The sequence below is a fragment of the Accipiter gentilis genome, chromosome 34, assembly GCF_929443795.1.
Source record: "Accipiter gentilis chromosome 34, bAccGen1.1, whole genome shotgun sequence".
Taxonomy (NCBI): Eukaryota; Metazoa; Chordata; class Aves; order Accipitriformes; family Accipitridae; genus Astur; species Astur gentilis.
In genome coordinates this window covers 350,470-374,461 of record NC_064913.1, presented here as the reverse complement: position 1 = coordinate 374,461, position 23,992 = coordinate 350,470, and the positions used below count along the sequence as shown (strand labels likewise).

Sequence of the window (23,992 nt, the reverse complement as noted above, 5' to 3'; positions counted from 1 at the left end):
CAGTTCCTTGACATGGTTCACAGGACGCATGAGCCTGGAACTGGTCCCAGCAGGCAGCACGGACAGAGCAGAGTAGGTACAGAGAGTTTGGCTGTATGGCCATGTGTTGAGCTATTCCAGCTGCCCTACTGGGAGCATGATCAGTACTAAGTACTAGCAGGTCACCTCTATACTGAAGTAGTTATGAGCTATACATGCTGGAATGAGGTGTGTGTATTTCCAGTACCTTCCTGGTAACCCAGTCCCAGTTTCCATGAAAGCCCCTTTATTGAAAATCCAAACCACTGCCAAGTAGTAAATTCATGTGCTTTCCACGTTATTTCAAAAGGGTTGTTTTTCTTTCTCAGCACTGATTTGGTTTAAAGGAGATAGGTAATAATGTTACGTATTTGTGTGCTGCTTTTAAAGGAGAAGCCAAATTTCATAGTTGCTTGTGTGTGTGCACTGCGTGAGTGTTTGGGTATGTAGGAAAGAAGGAATGAATACAGCACGATCTTTCTGCATCCAGCAGAAAGAATTTGCAGGTCTGCTGCTTCCCATGCAGAGTGAAGAGAAAGCATTGCTTTGCCTCCACTGGCTTTGCTGAAGAGAGCCTCGGGGTAGAACGACCATCCAAGCTACAAGCTGGTTGCTACAAGGAACCACTGGCAATCCCAACACTGCAGAAACCTGTCTGTGTCTCCCCTCTCACAGCACTCCTGATGGAGGCCCTCTTTTCATTACTCTGATTTTCAAGAAGTGTAATTAGCCCTACTTCAGCACCGGGTGAGGTATTACCCATTTCTCAGCTAAGAAAACTGAAGTGCTGATATTACATGACTTGTCCTAATAATGCAATTAGCTGCCAAGCAGAAATAGAAATCAGGGGATTTGAAAACTGGTTCATTACTCTAATGATATGATGAGACTCACATTCCCAAACACTAGCAACAGGACAAGCCTCTGGCAAGGCCAAGCACACTGAGAACTAACGTGTTTTTTTCTGACTGTGGAGCAAGGGAGGGAAGGGAGATCTGTGTGAAGGACACATGAATATCAACCACAAATCATGAATATCAACCACAAATCAAGACTACCATCAGGTAAATACCACAAATAGAAATGGTTATTATTTTCTAGTTCCCAGTTCTCAGAGCAGAGCAAAACTTTTGGAACTCTGGTCTGACAGACCTGCCTTCCAGACCCGTCTCAGCCACAGGGGTCAAACCCACAAGCAGGAGAGTTTCCTGCCAGCCAGACGAGAAGGTGTTTGGCACGGGAACACTGTGCTCCTGTCGAAGTGGAGCTGCAGTGCAGCCCAGAGCACAGGAGACATTTGTGGGGTGAAACAAGAGAAGAGGAAGAGGCCAGCTTCTGGGGCTTCATGACTATAGCACTCTGCGGAAGAGCTGGGCACCTGTGCCCAGTACTGTTAATGTATTTTTATCAGACAATAATGGAGCAAAGCACCCTAATAATATAAGGAGCTTGGTTTTCTGTGTATCCATAAAATTATCTAGGCATCTAAGCATCAGAGGTGTTTGGGATCTAAGGAGTCTCCACCAGCTACTACAAAAAATGAAAAACAGAGAGCTTGGAGGACTCTTCAGAGGTCATTTAAGTCTACATTCTCACCCTTTGACTTCACCTTAATCACCTCTGAGAGATGTCTGTCCAACCTGTTCATAATGAGGCGGATCACAACCTCCAGAAGAAAATCTGTTAAGGTGCAATCTTGCATTGCTCTTGGAAAAGATTTATCTATTCACCTCCCATGGACTTCTTCTGCAAACACTCCTTGTCCTTGAACTGGATGAATGAATCCAGATGAGACTAATGTCATTGCATAAATGAAAGAATTACTTATCGGCTAGCTGCCTCTTTGTCAGGCTAAGGACCAGTTCTCGATAGCATGAGATAGGCATAAATCCTAGCTACTCAAGCCTTAAAAGGTGTCATCTTCAGCCTCCAAGAACACTGGAACCTGTTCTGGAGGGGTGGCGTCACCTTTGCTTACTGCAGAGACATACAGAATCAATGAATGTCCACTTTTCCACAAAAAATAACACATTTTAACCACCTGGTGACTCACGATGAGGTTTTTGCAAAGGCACACTAAAGTAAAACAGATCAAAAGAGAACAATCTGCCTCAGAAGAGTAAAGGAAACCTGAGAGGGGAGAAAACACAATTACTAACACAAGCCCCCAAATACAAATAAAATAAAACTAAATTATAAATGAAGACAAATGAAGAAGGGATACATTCACCCTAAATAACATTAAGAAAATGTAAATTGAAGTTTAATTAAGCAATAATCTTGAAGTAGTGGAGCATGTAAAAGGCAATAAATATTCAAATATATAAATGCAGCGCTTTGGTGATGGAGAACAAAAGACTTCTGCAAGAGAGCAATTGGTGGTGGTTCTGAAATATTCTGGGCCAACTGGACAGCTACATGCCTTTATCACTCTCATTTAGTTAAAAATGCTACAAAAGCACTGTACTTTTCCTGGTCTTGGTTCTACACATGGCCTCTCCTGCACTGGTGATAAGACATCGTTATCCAATGATGAGAAGATTCAGCCTGGGAGCAGTCAGAGCTCAGAAACATGAGTTCTGGGTTGTGTATGTTCTACCACCCTCTGTTAACAGACAGCTGCCATAGGCCAATCTCAGTAGCAACAAAAGAATCGCAAACTTTTGGCAAGGGGAAGATATTATTGATCAGAACATGTGGAAAGAGAAGCCTGGTGTCAGCAATGAATGAATTGTGCTACACTAACAGCAAGTGCTGTGCAAGCTAAGCATATTTCACAGGCAAGAGCAGCACTAAAGAGGAAGAAGAAAGCAAACAATGGTAATGTAAGGTTATCTCTTTCCTTTGGGAGCACTGTTTTGAAGGATAAAATCCAATGTGGTATCTCTATGTGGGGGTCACTCGCTACTTCCACTGGGTGTAGCACCTACTAGTAACAGCGTGAATGCCTAATGCATATTTTATACACCCACTGAACGTCAAACGGGACTGAGTTACACTTGCAGATGTAATTTTTACGGTCAATTTGCAGCTGACAAGTAATCTACATGAATATGTGTTAGTGCTGAAGTTAACAATTTGTGCCTCTTTCTACTTTAGTAGATGAGTCCAATCCAACTCAAAGATATGTATATATCAACTGAGCAATGCTACTTACAAGTGTTTCAGACCTATTTAAGAAGGCATTACACGAGGACAAACACAATGGTCTCCACTGTCACTTAGGGAAGGAAACAGTTTGTCATTTTGTTGAAACTTTTTCAGGAAGAGTTGGACAATTCAGAATATAGTTTTTTTACTTTTTAAGTAATGGGCAATAGTCTGGAAAAGCAATAAAATAATTTCCTTCATTTATGCCTTTAGGTAAATGGACACTGCTGGCAGCAAGGGATTGAAATTATGAAAATCAGAAGGAAAAAAAGATGTAAGTTTACATCCATTCTGGCGTCTTAGTATATCAAATTTAAGGCAAGGGAGATGAAACTGTGAAGAATTATAATGACCTGAGCAGAAGATAAGCAGTCTGGGTAGCAGAGATGTGTTTGCTGCTGCATTGCACAGCTATGTATGCAAAAGTGAACTGGAATTCACATGTATAAGAACTCATACTAGGAGAGGAACTGCAGTCTCCTGGCAGCAAAGGTGAATTATGACCAGCCCTAAGCACAGCTTCAGTACCTTCTGCCTCCATCTAACTCCTGTCACAAATATTTTGCTTGCATTTGGCCCAACCTGTTTTTACAAAGGGACAGAAGTGTAGTGCAACTCTCCTCCCTCCCCCCCACCTTATTTTACCCTCTGGATCGCAGAGTGCTGCTGGGAGCAATAGTAGCCACTCTTTTCGCTGAGAATGCAGACTTATGGCCCATAATCAGATGGATTCTTTACATTCTGTCCTACCTTTCATGCTTGCCCTGGAGAAGTCATGATTTGGCCCAAATTTTATCTAATACAGTTCATAAGCCTAAACAGAATAACGTTGTTCTCATGAGTCTAATTAATACAAATTGCCCTAAAAGTCACAGTCATTTTGCACTGTTTCCACTGTATTTGCAAAAGGGAAAGCATTAAATCACAATGCTTTATTTCATTTGGAAAATATATGCATAAATGCAAAGGAATTCCTCAGCGGTTGTACTGAGGAAAGGTTCATTTTGCAGCTGTAACCTCAATTATGCTTGACATCCATAACTAAGTACTTCAGTTTCAAGGGGTTTTTCACTGGCAACATTACATTTCCATATAAAATGTGTGACAGTCTGCCCTTTTACAGTTTTATGTGAACGCTAACTTTATGAATTTGCTTTCTCTCTCCCCCCTTTTATAACAATTTCTGCCAAGATTAAAAAAACCACACTGGCATTTATCTTGAAAAACTATTTGAAAACAACTTAATGTTTATTCCTTTCCTCACTGTTTATCAGACAGTGAATGCAATATGAATCAGAGTATTTAAACCTTCTTAATTAAAAATGTGAAAGCTTTCTGGACTTTATGTATCAGTTGCGATCTAAAGAAGTTACAGTTCTCACAGAGGAAAGGAGGTCTGGCCCTGCTCCCATTAACATGAAGACATACATAATATGTGAGGCCACACGAGCACAGAAAAAGAAACTAATGCAACCATGACAGGTTCAAAGTCTGAAGTGGGAGAAAAATCTTGCCTAGACTGTCTTCATTTTTGCAAGATATACAAAGTGTTAAGGTTAAAAGATAGCAATGGAAAGGGTCTTTGAGACTGACAGTTTTTGATAGTATGTGCCACATAGGTGCTATTTAAACTAAACCGTGACAAGTAGTATATTCTGAAATGCCTGGTGGTTTTTTTTTTTTTTTTTTTTTTTTTTGTTTTTGGTTTGGTTTTTTTTGTTTTTTTTTAAAAAAAAGCATCTTATTTCCTGGAAGTGGTGGACCACTTAACAAAATGCATAGACCAGGTATGCAGCTGTAAAAACACTCCACCTCAGGCTTCTTAGATAATCAGAAGATGCAGACACACAGCCCACTGTGTGCAGCGTGCGGTTCTGGGGCTGGCTGTGGGTGCAAGGCACAAGAGCTGTTTCTTTCCCTCCTCACACCACATTCAAACCCCTCACTGTGACAACAAAGTAAACTCACCCCAATGTGCTCCAAGAGAAAACTCCTTTTGTCCTGCCATGTTCCAAACTCGCCTCTCTTCCCTCCGCTGAAGGAAGACACTGATATGCCATTTCAGAGTGCCCCTAACGATAACCTTGTGGAAACCAAACCAAGCAGCAAAATCATCCTCGTCTGGTTTCCTCCAAAACCTGCCAGAAACAGTTCTAGGACTCTCATAACACATTATCAGGAAGAAAATCCTCTGCTTTCTTCTGTGAAAGCAATAGCAGAAGTCAAACCTAGCAGAACTACCCAGTCATTACACCTCATTTTGGCAAGCTGTCATAGAGATGATAATCCAGATTTATGACAGCCTCAGAGAACAGCCAGTCTAAACCAGGATCAGGTGGCAACACCTCTTTCCCAATAACTCTCCCATTTTAAAACGTGGCTGTGAAAAGCAGTGACTTTGTTCCAGGCTATTGGTTGTTACTGATTTCAGCTGTGCTGGATGACACTATTATTTAAAAAAAAAGATTGTCAACTCTTTCACAAGAAAATAATCTGAAGGAAACCAAGGCCTAATGCTAGGGATCTAGTATTCATTGTCATTTTTCTTGAAGTTCTTAATAACAAACGACCATTTTGGGATAGCTGAACTGGATCCCTCTCAGACAGTGATGCTTGAGAGGTTGGTGAATCTCTCCTGCCTGCTCACGTGCCATGTACGCATACTCAGTCCACTGAACTTCCACCCCTCTTTGCAAATACTCCATCCTGTCTTCAGAAGCTTCAATGGTGAATGGAAACTCTTTTAAATCATCCAGATTCCTCTTCTTGGAACAAATTTAAAAGGTTGTTTTGGGAAAATATTTTTGCATCTCCTAAGCACTCACCTGTATAATCCCTGTGAGCAGAATACTCACTCTTGGTATTTTACAACTCTATTTAAAGCTCTTCAACACAGCAGAGTGCAATATTATCTCCACATGTAAGAACCACCATTTATATTTTCCTTAACGCTTAGTCAAAATAGTAAAGTCATAATAAGATCCAATGGGCAGAATCTGACAGCAGAAATTTTGAAAAGGAAATCTGGTATAAATGTTTAACTATGAAAGTGATTAATCATTTGAACAGCTTATCCAAGAATGTGGTAGATTTTCTGTCAACTGAAGCCATTAAATCAATAAATTTTTCCGGCAGACATGCTTTAATTCATCCAGAAGTTATGGAAATCAGTGCAGGACTATTAGGTAAAGTTCCGTCATCCCTGTCATGCAGAAAATCACTCAGTCAAAACGATCCCTTTTTAGATTTCAATTTCTATGACTTGCAGACATTTTCTGGGCTGTGGCACCGCAGTTAGCTAAAGCTGAACTCAGGCAGAACCAAGATTATGCTTCCTAAAGAGACAGTGTCCCCTTCAGCACCAGGGATCAGACTGTTAAACTGCAGTTTTGAGGTCCTTCAGGACTCCTCAATACCACTGAGTCTGTAAATAGCACCAGCTGCAGAAAATCTCGCAAAACCTGAAACACAAAATATTGCACATAGACCTGATCACAGCGATCCATGTATTTGTAACCTCCAGGCTGAATTACTGCAATCCTCCCTGCATGGGAAGGAGACCACACATGCTGGGGTCCCCCAGACGGGAGCAGAAAAGCCATCTGATGGCCAGCCCAGGCCACTGCGCACACATCGATCTGTGGTCCTACGGCTGGGCTGAGACCCCTTTGCCAAATAACACAGTTTGGAGAGAGCCTGCCGGAATTAATATCCCAAAGGACTGGCCCTCGTTACCTGTGAAACTGCCTCGTTCTCCATTTGGCTGAAGCAGGCACGTTATGAAGGAAGGGTTGAAGGGAGGAAATTATTCCACAAGCTAGCACCTCTGACCACTTCTAATGGACCCCCAGGGAACAGTAAGACTACTGATGATTGACTTGGCCTCACCTCTCCTCAACATCTGCAGGGATCTGTGAACTGGAAGAGGTTTTGTGCATGCCAGAGCAATTCACTCATCCACTGAGAACTTCCTAAATTACTATAACCTCTCCGTGTCCAGCTACAGACGCCAGCAGTGCACAGACCCACGCAACACTCCTCCAAGGCATCTCATTACAGCTTGTGTGTTGGAAGTCAGACTGGGCTGTTTCACAGCAACACGCAGCGTCTCCCCTCTGTTCCCATACTGAAGGGTTTTCCTGCCGATTGGGTCCAGGTTTTAACCTGAGCACAATAAAGGTCCAGAACCACACAACATCGAGCAGTTAGTTACTTATTCACCAGTGCCGAATCCAAGCTGTGGGGCATGAAAACCTTTGTGGAAAGGAACATACTCTGTTTGCATGGTCATGACTTCATCCCCTTCTGCCTGCCCCAGTGCATGGAGGAAAATAATAATAATGCGTTTAAATTTAACTATGTCTTGTATACCAAAAAATATTCTTCCTGTCCTATTAAACAAAGAGTTGTACTGTACATTAATCCCACTGGAAAAAGGGAACAACCACAGCTGTGAGTATGACTAATAACTGACCCAGACTGTTACAGATGGCAAACAAATTGTCTCAGAAAAATCTGTGAAGTTAGCTCTTTTTTTTCAGGCTGCTACTGTATATATGAAAGTAAAATTCTACTGAGAAAGAAACAGAGATTTCTACTTACTGATACAAGAAATAAGATCATTAAATCTTTCCTTAGGAAAGACAGGGTTTTCCAGCCCTCGGAAATAGAGCTTCAGTACTCCAGCAACTGAGTTAATGTCATGGTTACTTTGGTCATCTGCCAAAGGATTTTCACCTTAAAAAGTAAATAAAGTGAATGAAACACACATGAAGAAGCATTCTTGCATGCAACATTTTTAGAAGTGAGTGGGTGTTTTTTGTTGTTTTTAGTGTGTGGGAGGTGGCAATGCAAGCATTCAAGTAAGATAATAAACACTGATTTAGAAATCCCAGGCTAAACCCAGCAGCCTAAATAAAGCTTCCTTTAAATTACATAACATAGTGATCTCTGAGGTCCTGAACTTCCAACTAGGTATTTATGGACATGTTGTGATTTACAGTTAGAAAAATAGAAAAGCCAAATGTTCTTAATTGAATAGGGTTTCTCAGACTATTCTTTGGGAGCTTACATAAAGCAAATTGAGTTAGATAACTCTTTGAATTGGAGTTCAGTCTTCATTCTGAAAAAACCAAAACATTCAGGAATATGTGCAACCATTTTGTGAAAACACTGTATAGGAGCTGAAACCCTAACTGAAACCTCAGCCAGGACTGAACTACATGTCATTTTAAAGACTTAATTTGAAACACTTAAAAATGTATGTATCTTCCAGAATAACACTACCTAGGAGAAGCAGTTAACAATAAGGCAGATTTAAAAGCTGGAGAATAGGAGGATGTGGCTTTACTTAGCCTGTAAAAACAGCTGCTTCATGTATCTTGTCAAAGACGAGATCAGGTTTAACAAGATACATAACTAATCCTAGGGAGAAAAATGTTGTGCATATTTTTTCATGCTTTTAGTCACAAGACTTATTGCTGCAAGGGTTTTCTCATTAGCAGATGATCTGCAAAAGGTTTTTCTGGAAATTGAAAAACCAGCTTCTAAGACCCAAGGAAAGAGAATGTAAGATTAAAAAAAAAAAGGCAACTAGTATTGCGTTAACACAATTAGGGGATTGCTGGATCCTCGCTCCCCTAGTAGAGCAATCTTAGGCTGGGTGTTGCAAGCCCCGCCATGTGTAAAAAGCTGTTTTCACTTCCTGGTATCTTTCCCATAATTCCTCCTCAGGGGCTGAAGTTTCCTTTGGGCATGAAAACAGTGCTTGAAAATGGAACGACCCTTTCACAGCCCGTATTCTCACTGATCGTGATGCCACTTTGGCAGAGAGACCAGAAAGTTGAGCACTCGTATTCCAGAAGATCAATTAGCAGGGTTCTCAAATTGTGTTAAGTAGACTCTTGAACCTAATTAAAAACCATAATCTTTCCTTTCTGAGGATCTTTAAAATAAAATATAGACAAGCTATTATTTGCAGTTTATAATTAACAAAAACCTAAAGTTTATGATTGATTCAAGAGTCATATGCCTCATCTAAACAAAATGAAAAACAGGCTCAAGCTCCCAGGACATAATAGAGGAAAAATATGTACATGTCATCATTATACTTCATCTTCGAGCATATGACAGTGCAAAGTTTTAGATGCAGTACACAAAGTGCATACAAACTGCTTAAACAGCCAAGAAGAATTTAGAAGATTTTAAAATGTCAGATATTAAGGTGCTTGAATAAATGAAAATGCAATTACCTCTCTCAAATGAATTTTTAATATCATTGACTTCCACCTGGGAACCAGACACTCTGAAAATTCCCTGATGCTGAAGACCTGCAGCAAAGATGGGAGACAGTGGTGAGAAATTAATCTAGTTTTCAAAATACTTTTAATCTCTATTTTAAAAACAAAGCTGTGATGGTAAATGCATTATGAAAAAGATATGCGAAAAAGTCAAGGCAATAATGAAATTTCATAGTATGTTTCAGAGCTTACCATATAAATTGATAAATCTGATACAGCTTTCCACTATGAGAGGAATGACTTGTCCTGAATCCTGGAAAAACAAGAGCAGAAAGAGTGAACTGCAGATCGGAAAGAGGAAACCTCCCTGCTCTGGAATGAATGTGAAAATGCATTTTCTTGGTCAATCCAGATGGACATACAGTGCTGGCAAAAAAACACTTAAGAAAAAATATAATTTCTAACAGAGTTCTCTTCCCATTTAGGGAGGGAGGGGAAGGAACAGGTGAAGAGAAAGGATTAAAATTCTTCATTAAAATAATTAAATCGGGAAATTCAGAGACTTCATTCTCTACCTCTGCCACTGTATCCGGCTAACACTGTATGTGACATCTAAGCTCATGCAAGTGTTTTAGATTTTTGAAGCAAAATGAGTTAAAGCAGTGAATTTGCCTTTTAAAAAGTTTATTATTAAGAATAATAATTCATGATGAAGATGATCCCTCTGCATCCATTTAACTTACCTTTCTTTTCCTGGTGGAGAAAGTCCTACATGGACCTAATCACACAGGACCTAATTCCTTGAGATGCTTTTTCTTTTAGTAAAAATGTTCACCACAAACAGTTGACAAGGCTTTTTCTGGACCTGCTGGACTATCAGAAACGTTCTTGGAGAAGAATGCCATTGCATGGGGTACCAGGTGTCCCCCTCTGACCTGAGAGCACTCCTACGTGTTCTGCTGATGCAGGTGTCCTCACACAGGGCAGACAATGGCCTGGCGCGTTGTTTCAGGCTGCTCTAACTAGCTGGGAATACACCAGGTGGTGAACAGCAGCCACTTTAAGCTGAGCATGGGGTTCAGCCACCTCTTCTGTAGGCAGAAAGGTACTGGGAAAGGGAGGTCACAGCCTGCACCTCCCCGCCTGCAGCTGGCAGAGCTTGGGAACTGAAGCTCCTGGTCTCATCTGTGATATGGCAGCAGGTCTATAGCTACATCTTCAGTTAAGTACAAGTGTTTTAATAAAGGAGAAAAAAATGCTTGCGATGGGATGGGGTGAAGATGACTACACACTAACTTTCAGTGAGTTATTTGTCTGTTTCTTTTCAACTGCTGATTTTCCAAAAGAACCGTCACAGTCCTTTGTCTATGTGTTTTGGCATTTAAAAAATGGATGTTTTAGCCCAAGCACATTAATGACTACAAGTCATCAAATATCTATTAAAGACATGAATCATATGATTTAAATTTATTTAGAAAAGTCGGTGCTTATGCTGGAAAAATTACTGTTTCGCAAATAATAGGTACCTTTGAAATTCAAGTCTTGGAAGCTGTAATTTTTTTTCCCAAATGAATTTCAAATATGTAAGCTCTCAGAGAATTGACTAATTCATTTGAAATTTTGATATAAAACCAGTCTGTATTACGAAGCCATGAATTCAAAAGCACCCTGAACTCAGAAGACACGTTTCCTCTTACAAACTAGTCCTTCATTTTCATGCTAAGTTACACTAATGGGAAGTTCATAAATTAAGCCCAAGTAGAAGAAAAGCCAACTACTAAAAAAAAGTTCAAAAAATAACACACAGTGAAGCAATGAAACAATGCACTTCCTGAGATAACCTAACACCTGATCTTCTGTGTACTCCATGTTGTTTTAGTGGGGCTTACAAAAGACTGTACTGCTAATTATGCTATTTAAATTGTGGCTTGTTTGTCTTTTAATTTAAAACCTAGCAAAGACTGGCTAGCCAAGAACCAGTAACGTCTGGATGAGCATTTTCTGTTTGAGTCATGTTCATGATTCAGTAACAGCTGAATACCCCCCGCCCCCCCCCCTGCCCCGGAACAGTTCAGTTGCTGAACCCAGGAATACTGTCATCTTCGCCAACACTGAGCAGCCTGGCTCTCCAAAAAAGCAGAGTATTAGAAAACATGCACAACATGCACCCATAACTCCTGTTAGTACACTGGTTCATGCAAAGAATGTAAAGCCTTGGAAAAGATAGTGTTTGCAGTAAGAAATTACAAAAAAATAAATTACTTTCATATGTGGTTTTGGAGAATCTATTCAGAACCATGAACAACTTGGTAGTTAAGTAAGTCCATGAAATAATCTAAACTAACAGCTTTGGATTTTGGATCTAATGACAGGAAAATAATTTTAAGTAACAATCTGTGTTGGTGAAATGTCAAGAACAGTGACCCTACCGCTGCTGTGAATTTAATCTGATGTGTGTAGTCAGTGAATGTATGTTTGGGACAAATTACCATTTCTTATGATGCAAAAATGTAACAAAAAGCAATTTGGTGTGATACTGTATTTCACTAGCTGTAATCCTTTTGTGCCTGTCAAAATGACTCATCCCTATCAAGAATGACATGGTCTTTGGGCAGGGATGCTTTCCTAGGTTAGCTCCCACACTGGCAAATCCGTGATAAGGCTACCAGCTTTCTTTTCCTCCTTCCTTTTGAAAGACTACGTAGGGCTCTCCATTTGTAAGTAAGCCCTGTCACCCACGCTGCCATGCAGCATAACCCTCTTCTCTGTGAGGGAAAATGATGGGGTACCATTTCTCCTGATGTGCTCTGTGCTTCTCTAATCCAGGGGCTTTTTGTTGTGGGAGTTTCTGCTTCTTTGCTTACTTTCATCCTTGAGCAAGAAACTGTTCACGATATTCATCTCTTGCACCATGTGATGATTTCCTGAAAGTCTTTGCACCTCACAGCACTGCCTGCATAATAATAACAGTTTTCTCTATAGTTGTACTGAGGGTGGCTGAAAGCTCGATTCAAAGACAGCTAAACTGGTACGGTGCCACTGAGCACAGAATTTGTTCTGCAAAATATCTGCCGCTAGCTACGTTGCACGGGAAGAAAAAAAATAATCCCTGTAACGTTCAAACCTGGCTTACAGAGCTTGCAGTCAGGAATTTAATTCACTGCATTTATAAATGTATTGTTACATATTTTTTGAAGATTTCTTTCACTTAGCTCTGTCAGCTAGTGTCCAGAGGCACTAATTGACTGTGATGGGCAGGTGCTTGTTAATGAATAAGGAAATATCCACCATTTAAGACTACAATCACTCCAGAGTTGTGCTCTGGTTCAGTTTTGCCTGCTGTACTTGTACGCTCATTTCTTAATGCAAACTTCTCCCTCCAGGACTTTGAAAGAACTAATTTTGAGCCAGGCATGAATGCAACCCGAGAGCGAGGCAGAGGTGGTTCTCTTGTTACCAGAACTATACCTGATGTCTCGTGTGAGAGTTCCTTCGGCCTCGGCTAGAAGCATTATTAGAAATAAAAGTATGAGAAAGAAGAAGATAGTAAATACAGCAAAGATACAAGATCCAGAATAGCGGTGATCACAATTTCACACAATATAATAAATTCCTAAAGTCATAGGAAATCAAAGGCTGGATATCAAACCCAGGGTAATACTGCTTCTTCACAGGCTTTGAATACTGAATGTAATGAAAACGGCAAGCAGGAAATTGTGCTAAGTCCTGGGATGCACCACTACATCCTATCTTCTACACGATGCTAAGTTTCCTAATAAAACCAGGCTGCCGATACTTGATTAACTTGATTAATCCCTACTTGATTAATGAAATCGTAGGGAGGCTAATGTGAGAAATCAATCCCTCTCTTTCCCTCTGACTTCAGGAAGTATTATATTGATCAACCAGGAAAGAAAAGAGCCCCAGGACAGACTTAAACATAATGATCTGCCTCAGCTCACGTGAGGTGGTGACCATTATAGTAAGAAGTGTTGAGATCAGCCACTGGCGTGGCTGGTGCCAGTACCTTGATGAATGACTCCAAATCACCATTAAACAACTTAGCACTATACTGTGATCGGGGTCTGGGCTTCCTGTGTTTCTGGGGCTTAGGGGGAAGATTTGGAGGCCTAAGGGAAGGGAATATGATTACTGAGCAAGGTAGAATTAAGTCACACAATAAAATGAAATGTCTGTAAGCTCATGGCAAAACAACAGAACATTGTAAAGGGAGAAATAAACACATTTATCAAATAAAGACTTTCCATCAAATTTAAGTGTAACAGTGATTGAAGAGTGGAGAACTCCCCCATTAAAAACACATTGCTTATGGATAAATATTGATGTTCTTTATGAATCGCTGCTTTGCAGTTTTACCATATACATTTATTCCAAACACTGCACAATTGGAATGGCCTTTTTTGTTGCGGTCATGCATGAAATGTGCAGCAACCACTGGAATTCATCCTGCCAGCCATGGCAGAACACAGGCCACCCGAAGCACCTCTTATCAAGCAGAAAAGTTCCTTCATGCTGGAGAAGCTTCAAATGCAAATTAAAGCTGCTCAGCACACTCCTAAGATGCTTCAAAACCAAACCATCTGCATTTTCAACTAGAGCCAGGAAGGTTACACAGCTTTAGCCCTCCACATCCAACCATCAACAACTTCACACGAGAAAAGAAATAGCTTGCAAATTAGCTAAAGGAATTAAAAGAATATCATCAACTTGAAACAAATAAACAAAAGCAGCAAAACGCAAAAAAAGAAAAGGAAGAACACACAAAACTTTGGTCTGCAAAATGTTTACCTAGTGTGTTACACACATGATGACTACAACTGAAAGAGATTATAGGAAATAAATGTTGTTCTCTAGGTTACAATTTATTTTGTGAATGTCAGGGCAAGCTACATGCCAACAGCTTCCCTAGTTCCCCTGCACCAGCAGTCCAATGTTTCTATATGTTTTTCAGGAATTAGTAAAAAATGAAATGTTTTGAGGAGAACAATGAGGAACAATGATGCATAGAATATTAAGTGGTGGGACTTTGATCTGTTTGGGTACTACCTGCTGTTTTAAACTCATCTTTAAAGATATCCTCTTCCCTTCTACAATTTAACTTTGACCTTGAAGAACATTTCCGTTTGTGTGTCATACACTCTGGAAACTTAACTGAACCTTAGGGCAACAGGCAGGTCCCAGCCAGAGCTGGGGAACTGGTGCTGCAGAATGGACGGGCAGGTCCTGCTCGCTCAGAGTTTCTTTCTCTAAGTGACCAGCTGCAAGAAAATAGCAGGTAAGATGGCTTCAAGCTGCTCCCCCACTTTACTAAGGTAAAATTATTGTCTAAATCTGTCACCTTCTTTCAGCTGCTTACACAGCAGGGAATTTAGGATGATGTGAGCCTGATGAGTCACCTGCTTTGGAGTCAAGAAAGAACATTTTTCTCATTAGACATAAGCTTGCTGACTTCCATGCATTCCTGGTAGCATCTGGGGGCAGAGTTAAAGGCACAGGTCTCAGAATTAGTGTCAGCAGTTGGGAAGAACACCCTGACTTGATACTGCTTTTCAGTGGGCGTTGTGTAAGGAAAGAAGGTGAATTTAACTTTAGAGAGCTAAAATGGACGATGGAGTGGTGGGAGAAAGGCTGGTCTGAAGTCTGAAGAGAAGTCCCCAGGAATACAGGTGCCAGGCAGAAGAAATTATATAGAACCAAGCGGTCCAGCAAAGGCAGAGCCAGAGCTGGATCCAAACTTCTTAGCTGGGAGGGCAAGACTTTATTTTTTTTTTTTAAATTCAAAGATGAGGGGTGGTGGCGAGGCCATTCCTGTCCAGGAAGCAAAAAGGAGTAAGAGAAGGCATTGAGCAAGGATGTATTGCATGGAAAGGGAAGGGAATAGTGAGACCAGGAAAGCTGGGCTGTATGTTCTGGCTGTCACCAGGATGGGAAGTGGCCCATTGCAGTGACAGACACAACTGGCAGCTGCAAATTCAAAGAGTTGCCATTGCCGCTCACAGCCGGATACCCTGGGGTCTGCAGCACTGCCTGTGTTTACGTTTGCAGGCAGCATTGCAGGTGTAGCATTACACAACTGAATAAGTATGTGCTGCACAAAACAGGGAGATCTAACACTATATCCCTTCTCTTCTGTGAATATGTAGACCCATTTGAGTATCAAACACATGGATGCTGGGCAAGGCAGGTATTCCTGTCCCCAACGAGGTTACCAAAGATGCAGCCTATCCCCTAAATTCAGCTCTGTATCATGTGCTATGTACATAACTTACATATACTGTCTCTCTCTTTCTCTCTCTACACATAGAATATAAAGTATATACTCTGTGTATATAACTGTGTATCCTCACCAAGTGAATTACAAACTATGAGGTGAGGTGTCTCTAGCAACTGAAAAAAATTTCTTTTCTAGCACCAAAAAGCGCCCTGCAGTATCCAGATTTGATGTCTGATGCACAAATATTTTTAAGGATCTCCCAGCTTGTCCCACCCTTGACACTGGCCTAAGCAGCTCACAAGAATGAGGAAGATGACAGTCTGGTCCTTCACCCATCAGCATGTAGAAACTGCAATGCTGAATATTAAAACACACAGGGCCTGTACACAATTTATGTAACAACAGCTACAACAACAATGTTATATACCCTTACAAACTTATTCTAAAATTTGTAATTTCTAAGATTTTATTACATTTGTAACTCTATATCAAGTAAAATAAAAATATCTTACCTTGTTGTCATGTACTCAGCCCTGTGACCTAGAAAAGTTCAACAGACAGGAAACAATCATTTGTAGGTTCTAGGTAGATTTTTTTTGTATCTAAATTATGCTTGGCAAATTACTTTTAATCCTAACTTTTATGTTACCAGCAAAAGACATACAATTCTACAACAAACAGGGCAGTGCAGTTATCTACCATCTCCACAATTACATTTAAAATACAAATAGAACCCATGTTATGGAACAACTTTTAAGAAGCCTACCCACAGATTAAAGAGTCACTTGATACTGTAAATAATTTGCAGTAAAACTCCAAACAATGTCTATTTTCATGCTCATGTGTTTTAGTGGCTAAATCAGTACAGAAATAGAGCTGTGCCTAGATTAGATTCCATCTCCCCTTGTGCTTTGTGCCTAAAACCTGTTCAGTGCTGAAAATGCAGAGCTCTAGACACCAATGGCTTGCTATTGAAAGATTCCTTCCTCTCTTTTGTCTGTGTATTGCAGGAAATAAATACAATGCTACCACTGGGAAACACCACAAAGAACTGCAGAGAACTGTAAAGAGGCAAATACCATATTCCGGTAACCTTTGCAGAACAACAGACCAGTAAGTTAGGCACGTGCATCATGTCAACTCATGATAATGAAAAGCAAAATAATGCAACAGTAGGAAGGTCATGGTATGATAAGTTCCAATCAGCCTAGTTTTCCCAAAGGAAAATTGTGTCTTATTAATTTATTAGAATTCTTTGAACATGTCAGTAAAATACTATATAAAGGAGAATCAGTTGAATTAATTTACTTAGACTTTGAAAGGCCCCTGATAAGTTTCTTCACAAGAGGCAACTAAAGCAACTAAACAGCCATGGATTGAGTGGCAAAATATTCTCATTGATCAAAAACTAATGAAGAAAAGGGAAACTGAGTGGAATTAAATGGTCGTTTTTCATCATGACAAAAGTGTAACAGTCATTTACTCAAGCCTGCCCATTAGGACCATTTATGTAATACATAATACATTTATTAATGTCTTGGAGAGATCACAGCAGCTAAGGAGGCAGAATACTGTGCAGATGACTGAAATATTTTTGTATCAAGTCCTGACAAAACTGTGAAGCTCTTCAGAGGGGTTTAACCATGTTAAGGAACAAGACATACAATGGCAAATGAAATTCAGTATTAACAGGTTCAAGCAAGATATTAGGGAAGCAATAATTAAACACCTATGCAGCTAATGGAACTATAGATAATTATACTGACTCCAACTCTGCAAATCACTCAGGCTAGGTCTAAGTACACCGCTCAATTTGGAAGTGACACCAAAAAAGCTTGTCAGACTGCAGAAAGAATGCAAAACAGTGATATGCAAAACATAATATTGTGTGGCAATGTCCAGGTGCACCTGAAATACTGCACAGTACTGAAATCCCTAATCTGAACATATATTTTGCACTACCAGAAGAGTGGGGATCCACAGAAGGTGGCACAAAAAATAAGCTCTGGGAAAAATCTCTGGCATTAATAAGACATGTAAAGATTGTTGCCATCTATTTTAGAGAGGTGAAAAAGAGGGATGAAAGAAGAGTATGTAAAATAATCTGTGACAGAAAAAGGGTAGACCAAGGACTTCTCCCCACTCATGTTACCAAGGGAAGTTCATTGAGACTAAGAATCCCAATAATTAATGCTAATAAAACAAAAGATGTTACAAATCCCAAGTCTGGGGGATTTTAAACACATCTCTGATATTTAACAGATTAGGGCAAAAACTATCTGGGACACAGGGGCCATTTCTTTTACAACTGCTTATTCTCTTTCTTGCATTTCCCTTTGTTTTGTTCCTTTGTTCATTCAATAGATGAGCCTTGGGTCAGAATTAATGTAAGTATCAGTGTGCTTCCTAAGTTTAGTATCAATTTAATTTGAGTATTTCTCATTTAGTTTTCCAAATTTGTAGATGCAGACTCAGCACAGAGCACTTCATCTATCTCGCTTGTGCAGATCATGAATACGTATCTGCTGTGTCCATAATCAGCAACAGACTGTAGTAGGCAGGTGATGAACTGGAATAGAAGCCAAATGCTGTCAATGTTGTGGACACCAGACTGGAATCTGGATTTATTCAGCCTACATACTTACACTGTACAGGTTTGAATAAAAGCAAGAGAGGGTGCCAAAGGAAAACTTGCAATTCAGACAATCCTCTCCCTCTTCCACATTACTTAATAACACACCACCCTGTTTTATTTGTTTGCTGACTTGCTGACATGAAAGTTTCCAGAAAAGGCAGTTTGAGTGGAGCAGGGGAGCAGTTCACTTCCTACAGATTCATTTCTATACTAGGTACAGCAATAATATTCTTAATTCCACTGTAATTCTACCCTTTCAACTATCTCCATTCAAGAAACGTACAGAATCCAGGTCCCTCCCAGGCATGTTTATTGTAATGCAGGACATGCCTCAATAGAAGGTGGTACTTGAACTTTTTAACCTGCATGAATGATGGCTTTTTCTCCAAGTATCGGCTTTGAATGCGGATGTATACATTTGAGGTACTATTTGTACATGCTATGCTATGATGATGCAACAACTATGTGCAAAACCACTGTGGGCAACACAGATTAACTACATGTGGATACAGCTGGTGGGTTGAAGGGAACTCTTCAAACAGAACAGTCCAAGCATGCCTGAGCATGGCAGAACAGCCCAGAGCCTGATGGCAATTTGTCACTTAGGTCACCCTGCTGAGAAGTTTTTCTTTGGATTTCCTTTCATACACTTCTTTATTTTTTTCCAACATGCATTAGGCAACAGATTCTGTTGCCTTTTATCTTTCTCCTTTCAGTAACTGATCATGCATTTTACTGGGCTTCCAAATAACAAACATTCAATTTTTAACAAACACATTTTTTGTGAGCCTTTGGAGGAAATGTTCCTCTTTTTTGACTACCATCAGCTGCACATTGTTTTGTGTGAATAAACTGCTCAACACACACATTCAAAAAAAAAAATCCTGTTAAATGAAAACTGTCATAAGAAAGAACATAATGTAGTTAGTTGTCTAAAACCAGCTACCATCTTCTACAGTCCATCCTTGCAAGAAAATGCTGTGTATTTCCTACCCCCAACCTCAGTCACTCCCTGGACAGGGGTTTTGTTTGGGTCATAGCCACTGAAATGTTAATAGCTCTTTAGGCACCTCCACAGCTGGATTTGTGGAGCTGGGCTTTTGTATTAAAAGCAAGAAGAGATCTGATTAACAACAGATTTTTGGCAGTAAAAAGAAAATAAATTGACACATCCTTTAGAGACACTCTTTAGAGAACAAGTTTCCTTTCTTGAGTCTGAACTTTGAATTATAGTCTTTAAACTTCAGGACAGGATTTTTACTCTCTGTGGTGTAAGTCACTTCCTCTCAAGTCTGTAACACTCTGTGTGGCTAGTCCTCAAGGCTTGCAGTGTGATTCTCCTTTTCCCTTTGATCCATGAGGAAATGCCTGTTGGGAGGGCTGGTAAGAGGTGAGCTGGAGCTGTGCATAGTGCCTGATTCATTACTGCCCTAATTCAGCTCTATTTCATTTGATCATGGATATCTGCTGACTTGGTTTATATTTTAAGGTACATTTTTAAAAATTGTGGAGAGTGTTCAGGACAATGGATAATTTTCTGCTATCATAATTTGTAGTACAATAGTTTTTTTTTTGTAATGCAATAATTTTATATGCAATAATGATGATCAACATGTATAGAGCTATTCATCAAGTTTTCATTCATTCCAGTTGACAATACACAAATACTTTGTAGAAACCCAACATTAAATTAAGTCTATAAGAGTCTCACTACTGACATTAGTGAGGTCTGGATTTCACCTTTTAGGTTGCATAAATGCTCCATTGAGTTGTTAGGCTGCAAGAAGGATGTTCATGTCCCTGTGTCAGAAATATTGCACCAGTGAGTCCATGCTAGGAGACGCATCCTGGATAATTTTGCATGCTTAAAAAAATATCACTCTCCCACAACTCTTAAAGAAACCTCAAGTCAACAGAAATCGTTAGGAAGTAGAAACAGTACATTTGTCAGAGCTCTTAAATCATGCTGCACTGTGTCAGCTCTCTTTTCAGACATGAGATTTTTCATTCAGCAGTTCCATTTCCAAATATAGTCACTTGTCTAAATATCTGTGTAGTGGAAATAAATATCTGTTGAAGAAACAAAATCCATTTATAGTGTGTACTCTTACCACTGCACCAAAAGTATGACTGGTAAAACTCAAATCTATGCTTACTGGACAATTAAGCTTTAAGTTTTGTGGGTTTTTTTCCTGCATACTTTTGGCATTTCAGTGGGTTCATTGTATAGTCTGGAACCACATTTCAGTTTATTGTGTGACATTTACCTTCTCCAAGTGTCCTCTGCAGCAAGTCATGTTTTGCTTGAAGTTTTGTGATGAGATTACTACCTTCCAGATATTCTCTGAATTTCTGTAGAGGTGCAGATCAATCTATTACTGTTATGACACATAAATTCCAGGAACTTCTGCATAATGTTTACTTCAGGTGTTTGGTCTGTATCACATGAATGAGGAAGCAACCAACATACCATGAAATAGAATTGCTCTGTTTCCTGCTGGTTAGCTCTTCTTTTCGCAATGCTAGGCTTACTCAGGTATGTCTCGGAGACTGTTGACTTCACAGACTCTGTTGAGCGACTGTGCTGGAAACATTCTGACACATCATAGTCTTCAATGGTGACCATATCTTGTATTGTCTGCAGCGTAGCCTCCGTTGTTTTCTTAACCTGGTGTTAAAAAGCACAATTTACCAAATGGGAAGATAAATACATACCAGAACAGCTTAAAAGGGAAGCCGATTACTCAAAATAATTCTATGGCATGCTCCCCCAAACAAACTGTTGTGTGAACGTGAAAAATTAGATGTACTGTAATGAATATCTATGTAACAGAAGAATGACATGATTAGGTTTCCTGTCTAGTTCTCTGCTTTACCATGGTACAATCCACAAACATGGATGTACTCATGTGTTGACTGGATAGCATTCTCGAGCATTTGTTTCCTGAAATTAGAATTGAAATGTGACGTGATTTGGTTATGGCCCCTTATGCGGGACAACAGGCAATAGAGATAGATGATCCAGTGCTCTGAAGGGTCAACTCTCCCACGTGTGGTCAACGTGTTAGATCGAATGCGTACATCCATGGATCTGGCTGCCAGAACAACATGTCTTCCAAGATAAAAATCTGTGACACCATTCTGCAGAGTGCTGCGGTGAGGAGCACAGTGATGTTTAGGCTGCAGAAGTGGAATACACAGCTGGAGGAGGGGGTTGGAGAAAGAACAATTTACACCAGCCTCACAGCACTTCCTATGAGCTAGGGAGAGAGTAGTCGCTCATAGTGGAAACCAGGGCACAGCGGCCATGGAACAGGGGATGCAGCGTTTCCGCAATGCCATAAAGTAACTGGCAGGATTCACAAGGATGTGATTTACCTCCCAGTTCTGCTTCGGAAGAGTCTCTAGCAGAGTCAACTTAACTGAATCACGCACACCGCTACACACATCTCCAGTGTAGGCAAACATCCTTTTTGTGCCTGCCAAAAGATTTCTCCCTCTGTGACCTTGCACTTCACTTTACTGAAAGAAATAATCTTTCTCCTTCCTTTTGTCTTTGTTACCTTGAAGTCAAGTGGGATTTTTTAAAGATGACTGTACATGTCTCATGGACATTAATACTTTGTTCTAAGCACTCAGCACATAACATAGAGTAAGAAAAACTGGAATCCTGAAAACTTATCACAAAACTACGCTAACAAATTAAATTATCCCTATGTTTTAATTTAGGAACAGATTCCCATTTAAACTGAGGGCCTCTAACACTGCCTTAAATTGGATAAAAGTGCAGTTTATACCCACTGGGAGGCCCCTCTGCTGCCAGAGCAAGGGAAAGAGAACAGCACAGCTTTACTGTATTTAAAAAAAAATGCATTTTATTTTACTAGGTGAGCTATTCCCATCAAAGGTATTCAGTACTCGTGTTTATAAATAGCTGTAGCTGAGAGCTCAAGAGATTTTGACTCAGCTACCACAAAAGACAGTCCAAATTCCATTGTACTTCACAAGTAGCAATTTGGGGACTGCACAGAGGGTGGTCACAGAAGACAATAACTATGCTCAGTTGCTTTCAACCACAAAACTGTAAAAATAGGTGCTCTAACAAGTTTTCACTGAAGCATCTGCAAAACACAGAACTCAGTAGTGTCAATGTATGGACAGGTAGAAGAGTAAGTTTCCAAACCTCTATAAAGCAGACACAGATCTACCTTAGCATATTTGCCAGCATTTGATTTCTAAAATTAAAACAGCTCATACAGATTGAAGCCATTGCAGGGTCATTTACGTGCTTTTGACAAGGTAGAAAACACTGCACCTTCCTGAAAATGGTGTTCAATGCATAGCCCTTGTAGACACAGATCTTACCTCCTCATTTTCGATTTTGAGTGTGGCCAGTCGTGACTGTAGCTGCTGATACCTAAGCATAAGCTCTGCTTGCACAGGTTGCTGGGCAGTGACCTGACAAACCTAACAAAGAATCAGAAAGAGCTGTAATATGCAAGGAATTAAAAAAAACAGTCAATAGTCTTTGGCTGCTCTCCTTAAAACTAGGTAAATTCCTACCAAAGCTACTAAAACTTAATGAAGCAGACAATAAAACTCATACATCTAAATATAAAGTATTTATGTGTTACAAGGTGTGGAACTACATACTGCATCTTAGGACTACAGAGCACAGCCTCGTTGTATGGCTGCTTTGCATTGCTTCTCTATCACACAGAAATGCAAACCCTGGAGTTACCTTCAGATAAAAGATGTACACAGATGATTCTGCATTCTGCTTTGCTACTGGCCTTTGGTGAGCAGAACAGGGCACAGCTGGGGTACCTGTACACTTGAAATCTCCAAATGATAAAATGGGGGACAAAGAAGGGGAAAAGGCTGCATTTCAGCATGCATAATTTGGAGCAGCTCTGCAGCTGCTCTCAAATAGCACCCACAAGCTCTGTTATGGGTGAGGAAGGTAGTGAAGACACAAAGTCGCTACTTACACCAGTGCTGGGCTGAGCACAGGCTGGCCAACAAATTCGCAGCAATGTCGTTATGAGTAATACAGAATATAATAACACACAATGGTTTTTACCTGAGACCTCTGAAGAAACTCCGAACAGCACTGCCAGTTTTGCAAAATGTTATTGCTGATCCACTTGCTTTTGGGTAGCAATAACAGATTTTACTAAACTCTTTGTAAAAGGGGATAAGTTCTCTATCTTGGTATATAGAAACAGAAACAGTCACTGTGTGGATACTTGTTAGTATACAGACCTCATCACCCATGTGAGACTGGAACTCAAATTTCATAGGTGGACAAAAAGCAGCGGGGTACATTTCCATGAATCTCTGCTTGTCACTTCGTGGCTCCAAGCTGTCAACTGCATTTTCAATGATGTCTAAGCCCTCATGTCTGGAAGTTTCAAGGTTATACTCTGCAGAAAGGTATGTTCTTAGGGCTCTGTTCAGACTAGCGTGGTATCCAAGATCGCAACACTGAAAACACAATAAAGGGAAAAGAAAACAACTTAAAAAGGAGGAACACCATTCCACTATCCCGAGTCACAAATTATCACTAAAATTTTCTGTCCTGAAATTCTTCTGTCTTTGAAGTTTTTTACAAAATATCTTCTAAATTAAAATACAATACTGGGGTCAAGACAGTAAGTATTTAGTATTCTCATTCCGTTGCAAAGATTGAAGGACAGTTTTAGAAAAGAGATC

The 23,992-nt window shown here is 40.1% G+C and overlaps 1 protein-coding gene across 2 annotated transcripts in view; it reads right to left on the bottom strand.

The window, feature by feature from the left end:
• SRGAP1 (SLIT-ROBO Rho GTPase activating protein 1) overlaps nucleotides 1–23,992 on the bottom strand; it is a 152,844-nt gene that overhangs the window by 20,712 nt on the left and 108,140 nt on the right. The window contains exons 7-15 of one of the 2 annotated variants that reach the window (XM_049792271.1): nucleotides 23,543–23,764; nucleotides 22,643–22,744; nucleotides 20,748–20,945; nucleotides 20,545–20,629; nucleotides 16,155–16,182; nucleotides 13,435–13,537; nucleotides 9,660–9,720; nucleotides 9,420–9,497; nucleotides 7,771–7,905 (exon numbers count right to left, since the gene is read on the bottom strand). In XM_049792271.1, coding sequence (XP_049648228.1) covers nucleotides 7,771–7,905; nucleotides 9,420–9,497; nucleotides 9,660–9,720; nucleotides 13,435–13,537; nucleotides 16,155–16,182; nucleotides 20,545–20,629; nucleotides 20,748–20,945; nucleotides 22,643–22,744; nucleotides 23,543–23,764 — 1,012 coding nt within the window. Of the gene's footprint in view, nucleotides 1–7,770; nucleotides 7,906–9,419; nucleotides 9,498–9,659; nucleotides 9,721–12,875; nucleotides 12,910–13,434; nucleotides 13,538–16,154; nucleotides 16,183–20,544; nucleotides 20,630–20,747; nucleotides 20,946–22,642; nucleotides 22,745–23,542; nucleotides 23,765–23,992 lie in introns of both variants that reach the window. The other variant, XM_049792272.1, reaches the window with a different exon arrangement.